Source organism: Clinocottus analis, unplaced genomic scaffold (assembly GCF_023055335.1).
Source record: "Clinocottus analis isolate CAN_PGR_092001 unplaced genomic scaffold, fCliAna1.0.p SCAF_3, whole genome shotgun sequence".
Taxonomy (NCBI): Eukaryota; Metazoa; Chordata; class Actinopteri; order Perciformes; family Cottidae; genus Clinocottus; species Clinocottus analis.
Genome location: NW_027176042.1, coordinates 3584107 through 3599669, shown reverse-complemented (window position 1 = coordinate 3599669; position 15563 = coordinate 3584107). Strand labels below are relative to the sequence as shown.

The following is a 15563-nucleotide window of genomic DNA, read 5'->3' as shown; positions in this document are numbered from 1 at the left end:
TTAACCCATATTTTAAAATATCCCCCCTAATATCATATTGCAATGCAATCACTCTGAAATAAGATGATTAATTTGTGTAATTAAAAAAAAAGCATATTGCCATTTGAGATTTTGTTTGTCTCCTCGACATTTGATGAACAGGCAACTAAAGTTCAATCGCTATTCCGCAAAAAAACTAAAAACAAACCACTTCACTGTGTAATTAGTGACTCCCTCACTAAATTGTCTTTATAGAGGCTTCACATGCACACATTCATCTCACTGTAACATTGTAGTACCACTAGTATGAAGCAGTATTAATGTGGAATAAAAGAGTAAATATTTAACTTATTTTAAAAGTCAACTTGTGGCGCAAGCTGGAGCAGCTGGAGTAACATCATTGTTCATCTGTTCTCTCCTTATGTTCCTCTTCAGGGCGTAAAATTCAGTCCAACACATGGTGAGTTTTCCCGTTTGTGAAATGAAAGAAAAAAACACGGGGTTGTGTTTATTAAACATCATGTGGCACTGACATTCTGCAGTCCGGTCCCATTACTCACTCACAGAATGCCTTTTCTGTTTTAATAAGGGCCCGAGCACCGACAAAGTCGGGCCAGCAAAGGGCTTATTGAAACTCTCATTTGTATTTATATTCTGGCAATTGAATTCCTTTTGGAGGGGTTTATCAGATCCCAAAACTTGTTAAATTTGACACGTTGGGGCCTTCCATTTGGGTATCAAGAAACAGCTCCCCCTAGAGATCTTCGGGGGACCCCAGTCAATGACCTATGTAGTGTTTTATGGATCAAATAGGGTACACTGATTGCCATGGGTCCTACTTTAAATGATGACAATTACTATCAGGGGAGAGACTTGAAGGAGGCAGATGCAGATTTCCACATGTTACTATTCTGGTTGATTGTTACAATAGTTTATTTTATTCGTTGACTATGTTGGTAGGATGAGGATTAACATCTAAAACCACGTATTTATCTGGCATGTTTCTGAAAACAGCGTTGATCATGTGCGTTTGCATATTTATTTATTTTCTCAACCGGAAACGGACACATTTGGTTGCCGCACCGCCTGTCGCCATTTTCAAAACGGCTAAAGCTTTATTGCGCGGAGCAGCGTTGTTCAGCAAAGGAGTTTAAATAAAGAGACGGATGGTTTGAATAATTCAAGGTAATACAAATACGCCCATTGACTGGAAGCTGCATGTCTGACGACCGTCGAGGTTTATTCCGATTATAAACGCTCATGTTTCCCGATGAGTTGCACTGACCTGACAGCTAACATTAGTAAAGACGTCAGTGTCCCCAGCTCGAGCTAGAGCGGGCTAGCTTAGCTCGCTCGGTATCTTGAAGACTCGGTACCTTAAACCTGAAACCTGAGCCACCTGCCGGATGCTTCGTCATGTAGCGAAGGCTCCGTAGCTTACTAATATTATCTGACGTGACACTTTTCATACGCCAAATGTCTAAATCCATGTTCTGCGTAATGTTACATGTGCTGCTCTAAACGTGCACAGAAACGTAACATAAGCACTAAAGTGGTCTCCTTCCCGACCCTTTTAAGCAATGAGTGGTTCTCAACCTTTTTTTTTCAGTGATGTACCCCCTGTGAACTTTTTTTTTTTAGCCGGGTACCCCCTGGAGTGCCTTCACATACCCCCACGGGTACAAGTACCCCCATTTGAGAACCACCGGTTTAAAGCACTCTATGTGGAGGCCGGTATCAATATCTAATTGTAAAACCTTGTAATGAATGTGGTGCAGACATGAGATGCTCAGTATTCTGGCTTCTTCTAATACTGTTTTAATGTCTTTTTTTTTGGCCATTTGTTGAATATGTAAAACAAAGCAGTTCATTTGTGGATTGAGTTTGACATGATGTTCTCTCCTTACAAGAGCTGGCGGGAGCTTCTGCCCCTCAACACCGTCGACAACAAGATGTTAGATCTACCGAACTACAGCAGCCAGCTGATGCAGCAGCTGTGGGCCCTGAGGAAGGAGGGCCACTTCTGTGACTGCACCATCCTGGTGGGAGACATCCCTCATCGCGCACATAAACTGGTACTGGCCGCCTCCAGCATGCTCTTCAGGTAGTGTGAGCATGGGGTTTGAGCGATGGCCTGCAGAGGTTGCTCTGCAGACCATCTATTCAAGTGAAACGTTTGGTGGGTGGGTGTGAGGTCACTAAAGATAAATCACAGTCAGCAGAGTATTGTGAGATTATTTGGCCAGTGTCGAGTCGGTCCCAAATACTGCAGGGCAGATTCATAAACAATATGTAAGTCTCTCTGGAGTCAGAATGTTTATCAGAGTCGTTGATTGATATACTTTTAAATCACCTAATGGCCTATAGGAGTACATTAATCACCAGTAAACGTTAGCTGTTCCCCCGCTGCACCTGGTTGAACACGCTGCAGAGCTCTGTTTGTTGTTGCTGCTCAGTATTGAACGAGGCATTAATCTCTTTATCTAACAAACAGAAAAAAAATATCACAGCCATTTCATTTGGTATATGAATACATTTTCTTTTCACACGTGTTAATATTTTTAACATAGAGTCCAAGCCCTTTCATTGCTTAATCCTAATTATATATTGTCACGTTCACAGCTTTAGTAGTAGAAAATACACACCCCCTCTACACATGTATCTGTTTGGCTCTGTGACAGGAACTTCAAATCCACTTTCTTTCCCGTAGTAGTCCATCTAATGTTACTCATGTGATATCTTGTTTTTGTCAACTACAGTATGTGGGTCAGAATCAAGTCGTCCCATTCATATAACTCAAAGCACAGTAAAGACAATTAGATCATAAAAGGAAATATGGCTTATGGTGGGAAACTTATCACCCTTGAACTTGAAGAGGAACAATGTGCTCTTTATCTCTGTCAGGTCTCTCCTGGACGACTCCGACACTATTTCCATCGACACGGCCATGGTGTCCTCGCTGGAGTTTGGCTGTCTGCTGGACATGGTCTACACCGGCAAGCTGCCTCTCGGCAAACACAATGTGGGCCGCATTGTCGCTGCTGCAGACAGCCTGCAGATGTTCGACGTGGCGGTCGGCTTCAGAAACGTTCTCACCAGTCTTGTGAGCCAGCAAGCCACAGTCCCAGTCCTCTCTACACAGACTCCAGGCCACAACGTGACCAACAAAGAACAGAGCATGAACCCTGAAGGTTCAGCTTTACCCGCCGAGGATTCGACTTCAGACAAGACAGAGCTTAAGGCCGAGCTGAAGAAGGCCGAGGGTCAGAGTGACAGTGAGGACGCAGAGGAACCAGCATGTAAAAAAACCTGTGTGGAGCTTTCTGAGTCCTCAGGTCAGTTTCAGTCTTACAGCCATAAAACACAGTTGCCAGTGTATTAGGCACAATCGTAAAAAAAAAAAACAACAATGTTCTATCACTTTCTGACGGCACTGTTTTCATGTCTGCGTGTGCACAGAGGCCGAAGAAGCCAAATCCTCAGAAAGTGTACAGGAAGAAAACAACACAACGGCAGCCGAGGCATCGAACGAGCCTGCCTCTGGTTTTCTGGAAAATTCCTCCGAGCTTGTGGAGCTCCTCAGCAACATGACGTCTATCCGGGAGCTGTTGAGCAAGGCAGCAGAGAGCCTGGACGACCGGGAGAGACAGGTAATGACAACGGCAGCACAATTGAGATCAACGCGCGTGTATGTGTGAATTAAAAAGTACATAATTTACCTCTGAGATGTAGTAAGTAAAAAGTACAATATTTACCGTCATATTCAAAACAACCTAAAGACCAATTCAGTTTAATTTGTAGAATCACAAATTAGCCTCAAAGGACTTTACAATCTGTACGCATGGCATTCTGCGACGTTGTCTGACCTTTGACCCTCACATCAGCACACTGTTATCTAAAACTTTAGACATTTGGAGATTTTGGGAAGAATATTTTTCTGCCTGCCAGTGAAAAGCTGTGTTTTCAGTTTCTTGAAGTTCCTTGAAGCAGGAAGTGCCATGTTTAATTTACAGCAGCGTAACACCAAACGAATACACAGGAAAGTAGAAGCAGTCATAAATCAAATTTACAGAATATTCCTGTTGGCGAAGACAAAGTGAGAGCAGCAGAGTGATGAGTCTGACACGCCTCTGTTTGTACATTAGGTTTGAAGCAGATCAGAAAACAGTGAGGGTTCTTACTAGAACATGAATCAACATTCTTATAACCCAGGTACCATTAATATAAGCATTGTTCCCCCATGAAGGCTCCGACTCTCTCTGTGGTTGAGGAAAATAAAGCAACATTTCTGCTCCTGCCAGGTCGTGCGTCAGTGCTGGGAGGAAGAGGAAGAGAAGGGGGAGGAGGCTGACCCCAGATCAGCGCTGGAGAGGCTGGTGAGCAGAGTGAAGGAGGGTCAGCTCAGTGAGGCAGCGCTGGTCAGGCTGCTCCGCGGCGTTCAAGACAAAGCTGCCTCCTCCTTCCCCTCACTGCTGCTCTCTCTGGTGGAGGAGGTGGAGAGAAACTCACAGCAACTGGAAGGAAACCAATCTGGAGGTAAAGAGTAGCTTGACTCTTTATCTCCCACTGTCAGCTGTAACCAAACCAAAAGCCGACTTTCTGTTGGTCATTAAAGCCATGTGGCCGTATTTCTATCTTCTTGCTGGGATGATAACAATAACATCTTTCACAGTTGACTCAGAGACGCAGAATGGCACCAAAAGTGACGAAAAGGAAGAGGCAGAGGGGGAAGAGGAAAGCATTAAGGATGAGACGGACGACGACGACGACGACGAGAAGGTTGCAAATGCCACGCCAGGCTCTTCCCCTCCCTCGTCTTCCTCCAAACCCTACTTCTGTCACTGGTGCAAGAGAGGTTTTGCCTACAAGTGTCGCATGGTGGCCCACGTAAAGCGCTGCCCTCTGTCCCAGGAGTGTGAGCAGCAGTGCCCTCAGTGCCCGGAGAAGCTGGCCAACCAGCGGGCCCTGCAGCGGCACCGAGCCGAGGTCCACCGCAACACCGTCCGCGCCAAGAAGAAGGTGGCCTGCGACCTCTGCGGGCGGACCTTCGCCCACCCATCAGGTGAGACTCGCCGGTCCAGAGGAAGTAATGCCATCCCATCAAAGAATCACTGTCAGCGGCTGAGCTGAGTCAGCTGATCATGAATCATCAGTCACACCTCCCTCATTAAATTCCCAGTCTCTACCGTGTGATCGACGGTAGAGTCTTTGCTGTTTTTAATTGGAGGTCCATTTCATGATTCATTAAAGTTAAATACCGTATGTGCCTGGATATTGAACGACCCTACTTTTACCAACATCTGTTTTTGGTCAAACGGCTTTTTGAAGACAAGTAAGACTTTGAGTCTAAACCTGTTGATAACGTTTCCCAGAGATACTATGAGTCCAGAGAGAAGGAAGTTCTACATGAAACGCAAGTTTCAGCAGTAAAGATGTCAAGAGATGAAACGTGTTCTACGAGCAGACTGTGAGAAACGCAGCAGGCTACCAACGAGCCAGAATGCAACACTTCCTGACTGTGATGTAACCTTCTGATGGTTCATGAATGGTACTTGGCTCTGTTCACGGAAAATGGCTGCTGCTGTGAATGCATGAATGTGTAGTCCTTCTATGTAGTACAAAGCGCCACGCTTCATTTGTGATTTCCAGAAAATAATATTTGTATTTTTTGGGCATTTACGGTTATATATTATGATCTTTGGATAAACGTCTAATTTCAACTTTGGATTTAGTTTTTCAAATTCAGCATTGAAGTGTCACCTTGTCCCTGAGTGTATATTTACTGTTGGTTGTTTCCTCATATTTCAGGCCTCATCTATCACAAGCGCACCGAGCACTTTGAGGAGAAACCGTTTGCGTGCGATGACTGCGGCGCCAAGTTCGGCGCCAACTCGTCTCTGAAGAATCACATGAGGCTGCACACGGGAGAGAAACCGTACCGCTGCAAACACTGCGACATGAGCTTCGGCGTGGCTGCTGCACTGGCATACCACACCAAGAAGAAGCACTCTGAGGGTAACTCTCACACACAGGTCATCCCTCTGAGTGTCAAGCTATCCTGCCAATTATATAATTATTATTTATGTCTTGAATTGGGCAAATCCTCAGCTTTCAAAGTTGCTTGGGTATTTAAAAAAAAATCTGCGTCCAGTATTGAGGGAGAACGCTGCAGCCACTGACTTGTATTATATAAATATATTATTATATAAATATGTGTCTGACAACATTGTGTAAAGGAGCCGAAAGAGAAATAATATTAATTTTAGATACCACTTGGCTATGCTTTCTGTACACCAGCACAACAAACTGCTCCTGCTGACACTTCTCCCTGAGCCAGCATCAAGGTTATGTTTGTTATGTTCTGATTGATTTCAGACACTTACAATAACTATCTGAGCCAGTGGGACCAACACGCACTTTTAGTGGTTTAAACGACCGAGTGTTTACATTACATTGCTCGTTTAGTGGCTGCCGTCTGCAGCGTTCTCCCTCAGTACACAAAAACATGGGGAAAAGGGTCCAGATTAAAAAATACCAACGATACCTTTTTATCTGAAAAAATAAAATACTCAAAGATTCCGCGTTGTTGAAGCGTGTCACTGAAGATGAGGCAGCCCGGTAAAGCTTGTCTGACCGTCGCATTATGATTTAAAAAATGTCTTCAAAGTAAGTCGACGTGCCTCTTTTTGGGTTCAGGAAAGATGTACGTGTGCCAGTACTGCAAGGCCGTCTTCGCCCAGTCCATTGAGCTGACGCGTCACGTGCGGACGCACACTGGGGATCGGCCCTACGTGTGCAGAGAGTGTGGCAAAGGTTACAGCCAGGCCAGCGGACTCACCGTCCACCTGCACACCTTCCACAGTAAGGACACACACTCGCATGCATCAGTTACTGTGGCATGGATTAGATTAGATGAGTATTGTTACGCTGACTTTAACGGCAATAACAGTCATAATTCTGGATTTGCTCCCGCTCAGATTTATCGGAACCTCACGACTGTCAAAAGTGTTGCCTGAGCTTCTCCTCGCTGGAGGATCATCGCCAGCACATCCAGGAGTTCCACCCAAAGGAGTTCCACAAGTGTTCCACCTGTAGCAAGGTGTTCACCAGCGCCGCCCTGCTGGACAAACACATAGGAACACACACTGGGGCGAAGCCCTTCAGCTGCGACCTCTGCAACAAGTCTTACCAGGTAGGACGAGGTGGTTGTTCAGCTTCCCAGCGCTGAAGATGAGGGGGGGTGCAGTTTGAAGTGTGAGTCTAAATGTTTTATTTTGTGTCTCCCTCCGTTGCCGTAGCAACTGTCAGGCCTGTGGTACCACAACAGGACCAACCATCCTGAGGTGTTTGCTAACCACACGCGGCAGCTCAAGACCCTGGTCCAGTGTGACGTCTGCTTCAAGTTCTTCCCCAGCGCCGCCACCGTGGCCAAACACCAGGCTGCTGAGCACCAAGGTGAGGACACCACAGGTGAGCTAGACGGTGACATGAGGGCTTTAATCCGTACCATCTAATTATACAGCAAGTCGTCCTCTTTATTGTTAAACCAATCAGACAAAGGCGGTTTAGTGATGTCCTCGCAGTCGTGGTCTTGAAATACAATCTAGTCCTCTTTGTCTGAGACCGGGACAAGTTAAAAGGTTTTCTTAAGACCGGTCTGGAGACCAAGAGCGATCTACAGTTCCACAGCTTCTGGGCCTAAAACAGCAGCTTAGGAGAGATGAAGAACAGATCAAAATAAAACCAATACTAGCATATTTCTACCAGGATTTCCAGTGTTTGCTGTTGCAGTCTTTGAAAACAGACTGTCCCTTCCAACGAGGTTTATACTCATACTTTAATGTAAATGAAGTAATATATAAGGTAGGTAAGACACAACCCGGTTAACCGCACATTGACTGCAAGTCTTCACATCCTTTGCCTTCACTGCCTTAACGACAGGAGTGTGTCTGCTCTCCAGGCTGCGCGGCGGCGGCGGTGCAGTGTCCGTACTGCCCGGACGTGTTGGGCGGGGAGGAGGAGATGCAGGAGCACGTCAGCAGCCAGCACGTCGGCCAGAGCGCCGAGGGGTTCAGCTGCCCGCTCTGCTCCCTGGTCTGCTCCTCCCAGCTGGAGCTGCAGGAGCACCTGCTCTCCTGCCACATAGAGACACAGGAGGAGCAGGAGGTCAGGGAGGAGCAGGCCTCCACCTCCCACACGGTAAGTCAGACAGGAACTCTTCAGCTCCACGCTGGTGTCATCAGCCCTCAGCTGTTCAGTACTGGAAGGTGTTGTCCACCTCTGCTCACTTCATACATAGTGGAACTCATCAGATCAACAGGAACACATTCAAAATCAGCCGATTATTAAGAAATCAGTTCAGTCATTCATCAAACATTGTCAAATATTTGTTGGATTATTTCCTCGTGTAACTTTATTATGAATACATTATGATTTTTTAATAATTGGTCATACAAACGAAGCAATACAAAGGCACCACTTACACCTCAGACAATCTAACATTCTTTTTTTTTTTACATCTCATAGTTTGACAAATTTGACTATTAAGGCCTTGGATTTACAAGTTATTAATAAAAAAAGATAATTCCATGATAAAAAAGATTTTAAGCTACAGCCTGATGAAGTCACTAAACGCAACACTGAGCTGTTTCCTGTTTCTGTGAACACTGAGCCTTTGCCACAAAAGTGAAACCAATGATTGTCTGTGCTTGTTGTTGGACTTAGTGAGAACAATGTTACAGGAGTGCCACGCTAAATATCCAAGCAGCCGGCCACGCCCCAATTAATGATGTCACTACTGATGTTTTGCCTGATGGAAACCACTGATTGTTATGTGGCCAAAGTACAACCACACTGAAAATTTTAGCCAACAGAGCAGTGCAGTTTTACCTTCTTTTTTTTTTTTAAATGAATTTATAGCTACAATATATGACGTCTTTGTCCAACCAGGATGTTGTAGCAGATCCAACAGGCAACGAAGGAGTGGAGCCAATCCTCTCTGAGGACCAGGAACAGCTGGCAGCCGCTGCTCAGCAGGTGTTTGTGGCTCTGGCAGGTGGACAAGAGGGCGAGTCGTCGACGGAGGTGGTGGAGGTCAACATGTATGACCTGCTGAACAGCTCGGTCACCTTCATCTGTGAGGACAAACTGCAGAGTCCTGGATCGTAACCATGAACTCTGACCCCTGGAGGATGAGCTGCGGGGCAGCTATATGGTTTTATGGACTCTTCTTATCATTAAACCGCTATGCCAGCGGCTGAACTGACTCAACTCTCAAGGACTCTTTGCGATGTAGGTTCATGTGTAGTCCACGATGAGCGTTTCTGTGGTAGAGCTGTTTGAAATGAAATGTTGTGAATGTGTGTATTGACTTTACATTAAATACAGAAACCCAGTTTGGCTTATAACGAGTTGTGTCAAACACAAAGGCAGAACAAACAAACCTGAGCCCCGTCAGGCTGATTCCTCCGCCTTCACTTCAGTTACTACACTCCCCTCAGCGCACAGCGACAAACTGGAGACGGAATGTGGACTTTCAAGTACGGGTGAGTGTCTGGTCACGAGTCATCTCACATCGCCAGGCTCATCTGCACAGCATTAAAGAAGGGTCTGATCATTCTGGTAAGGGAGAAAAACGCCTCCGTTTGGGTCTTTTTTTTAATATATATATCTATATATATATAGATAGATAGATAGATAGATAGATAGATAGATAGATATAGATACATACTGTAAACCGCTTTAAACATTCACTTGTGTTTTATTGAGCTTTTAAAACAACTTCTTTTGCAAACTCCCTTCACCATGGGTTGGTCAAACGTCTTTCATTTTGGTTTGGACATACATTGGCCTATTATCTTATAGTATAACTTAAAATATTTAAGATGACAACAATCACACTTCTATCAATAGTTAAATTTCCACTGCCCACATAAAAGTGGCTCCTATTTATATATTACACAAAACTATTTCAAGTGACAGAGCAGGTGAAAACATTCACTTGAGCAATCCTCCCCTAGTTCCAATGGGTTTCAATACACTTTCAGGAAATATGTCCGTTTGCTTCTATTCAACCTCAGAACTACAGACTGAATAACAATGAGAAACAGAATACTAGCCGCTTTTTTCTTTGAAAGGCTAGAAGCTAAAGAACATAAGGCTGCACTGAAATAATGGATTATAAATAAAAAGATAATGCAAATTCAAATGTAGTTATTTGTTTATTACAGAAGGTTCACAGCTAACAAAAACCAAACAAATACAAACCTACAACTTCCTTTGCGATCGCCTCATAAACACTAAACGGGCTCAGCAAAGACCTGAGAAGCACACTGAATACATTTCAAATAAAGAAGTTACAAAATTCACACTGAATCTGGAAACTTCATTTCCCCTGTTTTAACAAAACCAACTCAACAAGAAAACAAAGTGTCACTATTTACATTTATTGCCGTACGCTTTTCACCCAAGCTGAAGTGAAACCAGATTGTTGAAAATAGCAAACGGAAGCATCAATGAAGAGCAGTTCAGAAAAACAAACTATCAGTAGAAACCTTCATTTTAATAAAGGAGCACTAAAACGTCAAACCTCGTTCAGGAAAGAACTCCTGGACGGCATAACATGACCCGGCATTAAGCACATCCTACAGCTGTACGTACGCCACACTGCAGATACCATCCAGGGGTTTGTAATGGATTTATTAATACATCTGATTCGTATTTGCATAAGATGCCAAGTAGTGAATAAGACAAAGAGGTTGAGGATCAGTACATCCAAATTGGTCTCTGCGTCCGCTTTAAGAAATAACAAACATTCATCCGTTTCCTGAAATAACAGCCTGACGGGTGGCAAACTACCTGCTCAGGGCTTTTATTCGTCCCGTCAGGTAGAACATGCCCCCGTGCTGTGAAGCCATTCCCACACCCGTATCAAATGGTTGGAGATTGTTGTATTAGTAGTTTGGTGAGATTTGAATTGAATTACTAGATTAATATGCCAAAGGATCATCATCAATGTAATATAATGAAGAAAATTATTCCTAATCTTGCACAGCCTCCGCCTCTAAGAGGAGGCCTGGTCCAACACGGCAGAGGCCAGTAGGACCAGAGCATCTACTGGGGGAGGGGGCGGGGCTTGGTACTGACAGTCAGAAAGACAGCCATTGGTTAGTCTGCTTTCTTTGTTGAAGCAGAAGGGAAGTGGGTTTCTCTACCCACACACATGAGACTCTGGATCTCTGGATTAGTGTCACCACTAATGATCGCCCAAGAGTTCATCACGCTGAGTCTGTTCATTCTGTCACACTGATTGACTTTTATGTACCGTGTTCAGAAGAAGCCCTTTGACGTTCATTTGTAAGGATGCTGGTTTTTACTTAATTTCACCTTCTTGGCTCATAACTGTAGTTCTGAATTGGATGAAAAAGTGCAGCTATTGGTACAATCTTTAGGTCTTTCTTGCAGAGATATTGAGCGGGCTGGACAGTCGTTAGTCCTTTATGACAGAGCAACACATTAATGTTTCCTTTTGATTACCACAACAAACAGAACCAAAACGAGCATGGCTAGCAAACAAGCCCTTCAAAGACAAATAGGTAGTAGCTTGTGGCCCAGAGGCGCTACATGCAGTTTACATCATGGCATTGCTAGCAGTGGTAGCATTTTCATAATCATCTGAGCATTTAGATGTTAAACAGCTTCATGTAGAACCTCTGAGAGGCCAAGACAGATACAACACAAAATATCATAAATAAATAGAATTTACAGGCTGGTATTATTCGACAGCAGCTTCATCACTGAAGTGTGTCCTCACATCAACAGCATCCCCCTCAGAAACTAGTTTATACAAACTGACTTTGAGACTGTCACTGCATAAGTAGTGCAAATATTCCTCTGGAGATAAGACGTTCAGCTGTCCTCCAACTACACCGATGGGATTGCCTCCAATGGTTTGTATCAATAACAGTACACAACTGTCCTGATCCATGTGTGTACACATTTTGGTATGTCACATATTGTGCATAAAGTCATTAGATTCTTTAAAAATGTCTTTCTTTTAAAGACTCCGACCTCCAAGTTTAAAGCTGCAGTTCTTCTACTGACCACTAGTGGATGTTTAATTCTTTTAAACTACTGCACATAACCTAATAATTCATCTTGCCAAATATGTTAAAATTTTGTACCCTGAAATTATTATTATTCTTAACATTTATTACTTTAATTCATTCATCAAATGTAATAATAGATATGGTAACTCATGAAAACTCAGCTGCCAGCCTGCTGCCAACGCAACAAAGATTCAACAAACTAACTGGTTCCTCCTGCGAGGACACGGAACCCGACGTGTCTCACTTCCTCATCAATGTGCGAGCGAGTGTGCGGGATTGGTTTAGGATGTAGATCCAAAATGGCCGCAAAGAGAACGAAGAGGATCTGCTCCCTAACTGGTGATCTTCTTGCGGGGCAAGTGGGCATTAGTGATCTGGTTCATCACCACCAGAGCGGGGAAGAGGGGCAGCAGGAGGAAGCCCCACCAGGCCACCCCTTTCACCGTGGCCTGGAACCAGTCTGAGAACATGGCCGACACCACGGTCACCGTGGCCAGCAGGTAGACCACCAGGCCACAGGTGGCGTGGTACAGCTTCAGCTTCAGCGGAGACGACAGAGGCAGCAGCTTCGGGAAGATCACGCCGATACCACAAGCCGCTTGGAGGACAGTGGCAGCCAGGGTGCTGATGCCCAACCAGCTGTGCCAGGTGACCAGGTGGGGGAGCTCCGACACGTTCTTGCTGGCAAACATGAAGCCCAGACCGGTGGCCGCAGCGATCAGGACCAGAGCCTGACAGAACCAGTGGAGACGGACTTTACACTTCCGAGATTTGAAGCAAAAGGGGGATCCTTCAGCCGAGAAGAGGAGGATGCCTTCAGTCATGCACAGGCAGTACTGCAGGAGAGAAAAGGTGAACGGCGTGATTAAGGGTGTCTTCTCTTTTTTTGCAAAGCAGGTAGAAAGTGTGTGTGTGTGTGTGTGTGTGTGTGTGTGTGTGTGTGTGTGTGTGTGTGTGTGTGTGTGTGTGTGTGTGTGTGTGTGTGTGTGTGTGTGTGTGTGTGTGTGAAGAAATACAAAACAACGGGTTCTGATGTAAGAAAGTAAAAGCTGAGGTGGAGGCTAAAAATGTGTATTTTTTGTCATAAAAATAAATTCTTAAATCTAACTTAATTATGTGATCAGGGTTACATTGCCACAACAAAGGTTGTTAAACCACCAAACTGAAAGTCAGTCCAACTAAAATGTCTAATGATTCATCATACAGGACAACTCTAAGAATGTTGAACCAATGGATAAGCTATTGGTTCAACTTCCTTACAGTGGTCAACTGACCATGTTGCAGATCTGTAGCAGCATCCACAGATCTCAGCAACTACTTTAGTGGTAATGTGTTTGTTTGATATCATGGCCATAAGTATGACAACAAGCCCAAATTGGAACAAATTTGAATTATCCTTTTAATGCAGCATGAAGACTGAAGTCAGGTGATATTTATAGTGAGAAGACGGAACATCATTTTTCAGCTTCGGCTGGACAATAAAGTTTACTGTGTTCAAATAATACCAGCCGTTATCCTTCCAGTGCTGGTGATATAGTTACCTGCAGTATGATCAGTCATTCAGAAAAGTTAAACTGACCACTGGAAGTAAGAAAGAGTTGTGCACATATTCTAGGTTATCACCTGCCACCTGCCAGCCAATCAGCACTCTGCATCATTACAATACGTTTTCATCATGGCACGAAAATAAGCAACATGTCTGTGTATTTACTGGGCAGTCAGCTCCACCTCACCAGTAGACTACAGCATTGTTTCCCTGAGTGATGGACAGAAGGTCGTCAGAACAGCAGCAGTCTGTAGTGGGTGTCTCTGAACAACAAACTGTTTCATATCAAGCACAGGGCCAAATTAGGGAAGTGAACATTTCAGTTCTGACTTCACGATGACGCTTCATCATGACTTATAGACACGTGACACCATGACAACCTGGAAGCAGTTTGTCGCTAACATATTCTAGGTCAGTCGGTAACACAATATCTGACGCAGTGATGCAACACAGCCGTTGCCGTTGGCTGTCCCTCCCATCTATTATTCACAGTGGAAAGAGTGAAGCACAAATACCAGAGGATGGGAGTGTACAGGTATGTGTTTACAGGACAAAACGTCAAAACATGTCAAAGGACCAGATATCAGTGATGGAAGAACTGTCTGAAATGATGTGTGAAGCACTAAAGTGGTGTACCCGTCCCACTGATAATGCATCTCCATGACCCAATAATATGAATATGTCCTTATGCTTCAAACTGAGGAAATAAAAGCCAACTGTCCCTTTGTACTTTTTTCTAGTAATTATGAGAAAAAGATCTTAAATGTAAAATGGGTTTTGTCAAAAAGTCGAATCTTTTTCTCAACTATTAGATCATTATCTAATGAATATAATAGAAATTACTGTCATATTTAAAATCAGGGTTGGATTAACCGACTACGGTGGCCTTCAGGTGCATTTATGCCATTAAACTCAAGCTGCCACTTCAATGTAAAGAAGTCAGATATGAAGGACTCTTTCTAAGCTAACAAAAACACAACCTTGGGCCCAATCTCCACCCTTAAGGACTCACAGACTTTGAGGCGCGCTCCCGCAAAGTCCTTGAGGGTTTAGGGGTGTCCCATTGTCAAATTGTTGAGTGCCTGAGATTCTGCGGCAGACATTTCGAGCCCTTTATGAACACAATACACAATATTTTTTATATAGTCACGTGATGTTGCAGCAAAGTGCTGTCCCATTCATATTCACACCAGCTCAAGCCCTCACAGCCTCTCACACTCAACCACTTAGCAGCTGACGACGTCAGTAAGTCCCTGAGGGTTTGAGGGTTTAGGGTGGAGATTGAGCTTCAGTGTCATGTGATTATTACCCTTATTAAAAAACATAGTTAAGTCTATTCATAAAACTTCATCATAGTATACATTAGATTTCATCCATCCGGTGCATTTTAGGAGCAGTGTGCTGCTGTAAACCAACCGCTGTGCCATCATTAGTAACAATTCATTATCTCTTAGGATCATGCGAAATAAAGAGAATCCAACTAATAATCCAATTAAGATTGATGCTTAATACGGTTATATTTGTGCAAATAACCTTAAAAGAATGTAAAAAATAAAGAAAAATCAAGGTATTTCATGACTACTCAAGATGAATGTTCCAACAGTTTGTGATTCATCAAAGCAACGCTGCACTCAAAGCTATCACACTGAGGAGCGTTGGAACAAGAGAATGAGTGCACAGCCCTGAAGTGTTTGGTTGATCAGGAGCTGTGAGAGAGACTGACAGGAGACACAGAAACACTCTGGGGTTCAGTCACAGTGAGAAGACATGCCAGCTGAGATGAGCTGAACTCATGATCAGAAGAGAGGAGAAGGACGTTTCACTGAGACAAAGAGGAGACGGATGACAGATGGAGAAGAGGAAGTCAGATACTGGATGGACTGTAAACTTACTGCCACAGACATGCACACGGGATGCCAAGAAAACAGACC

General features: G+C 44.1%; 2 protein-coding genes across 5 annotated transcripts in view; one reads left to right on the top strand and one right to left on the bottom strand.

The window, feature by feature from the left end:
- The first annotated feature begins 1070 nt into the window (after positions 1-1070).
- On the top strand, positions 1071-9575 carry zbtb40 (zinc finger and BTB domain containing 40). Of its 4 annotated transcripts, XM_068593388.1 has the most exons (13): positions 1071-1164; positions 1890-2083; positions 2884-3314; positions 3439-3629; positions 4281-4515; positions 4652-4758; positions 4891-5041; positions 5788-5994; positions 6676-6840; positions 6957-7171; positions 7278-7449; positions 7940-8178; positions 8929-9574. In XM_068593388.1, the coding sequence occupies exons 2-13, from the start codon at positions 1932-1934 to the stop codon at positions 9145-9147; spliced, it is 2484 nt and encodes an 827-aa protein (XP_068449489.1). In that variant the 5' UTR covers positions 1071-1164; positions 1890-1931; the 3' UTR covers positions 9148-9574. The 4 variants fall into 4 exon arrangements, with proteins under 4 accessions (XP_068449489.1, XP_068449487.1, XP_068449488.1 ...); XM_068593386.1 differs by having other exon boundaries at positions 4652-5041; positions 8929-9575; XM_068593387.1 differs by having other exon boundaries at positions 4652-5041; positions 7278-7434.
- A 611-nt stretch (positions 9576-10186) lies between these two features.
- cyb561d1 (cytochrome b561 family, member D1) overlaps positions 10187-15563 on the bottom strand; it is a 7081-nt gene continuing 1704 nt past the window's right edge. Inside the window, exons 2-3 of the mRNA XM_068595220.1 lie at positions 15525-15562; positions 10187-12922 (exon numbers count right to left, since the gene is read on the bottom strand). Of these exons, the coding sequence (XP_068451321.1) occupies positions 12419-12922; positions 15525-15562 (542 nt within the window). The 3' untranslated portion in view covers positions 10187-12418. The remainder of the gene's footprint in view (positions 12923-15524; position 15563) is intronic.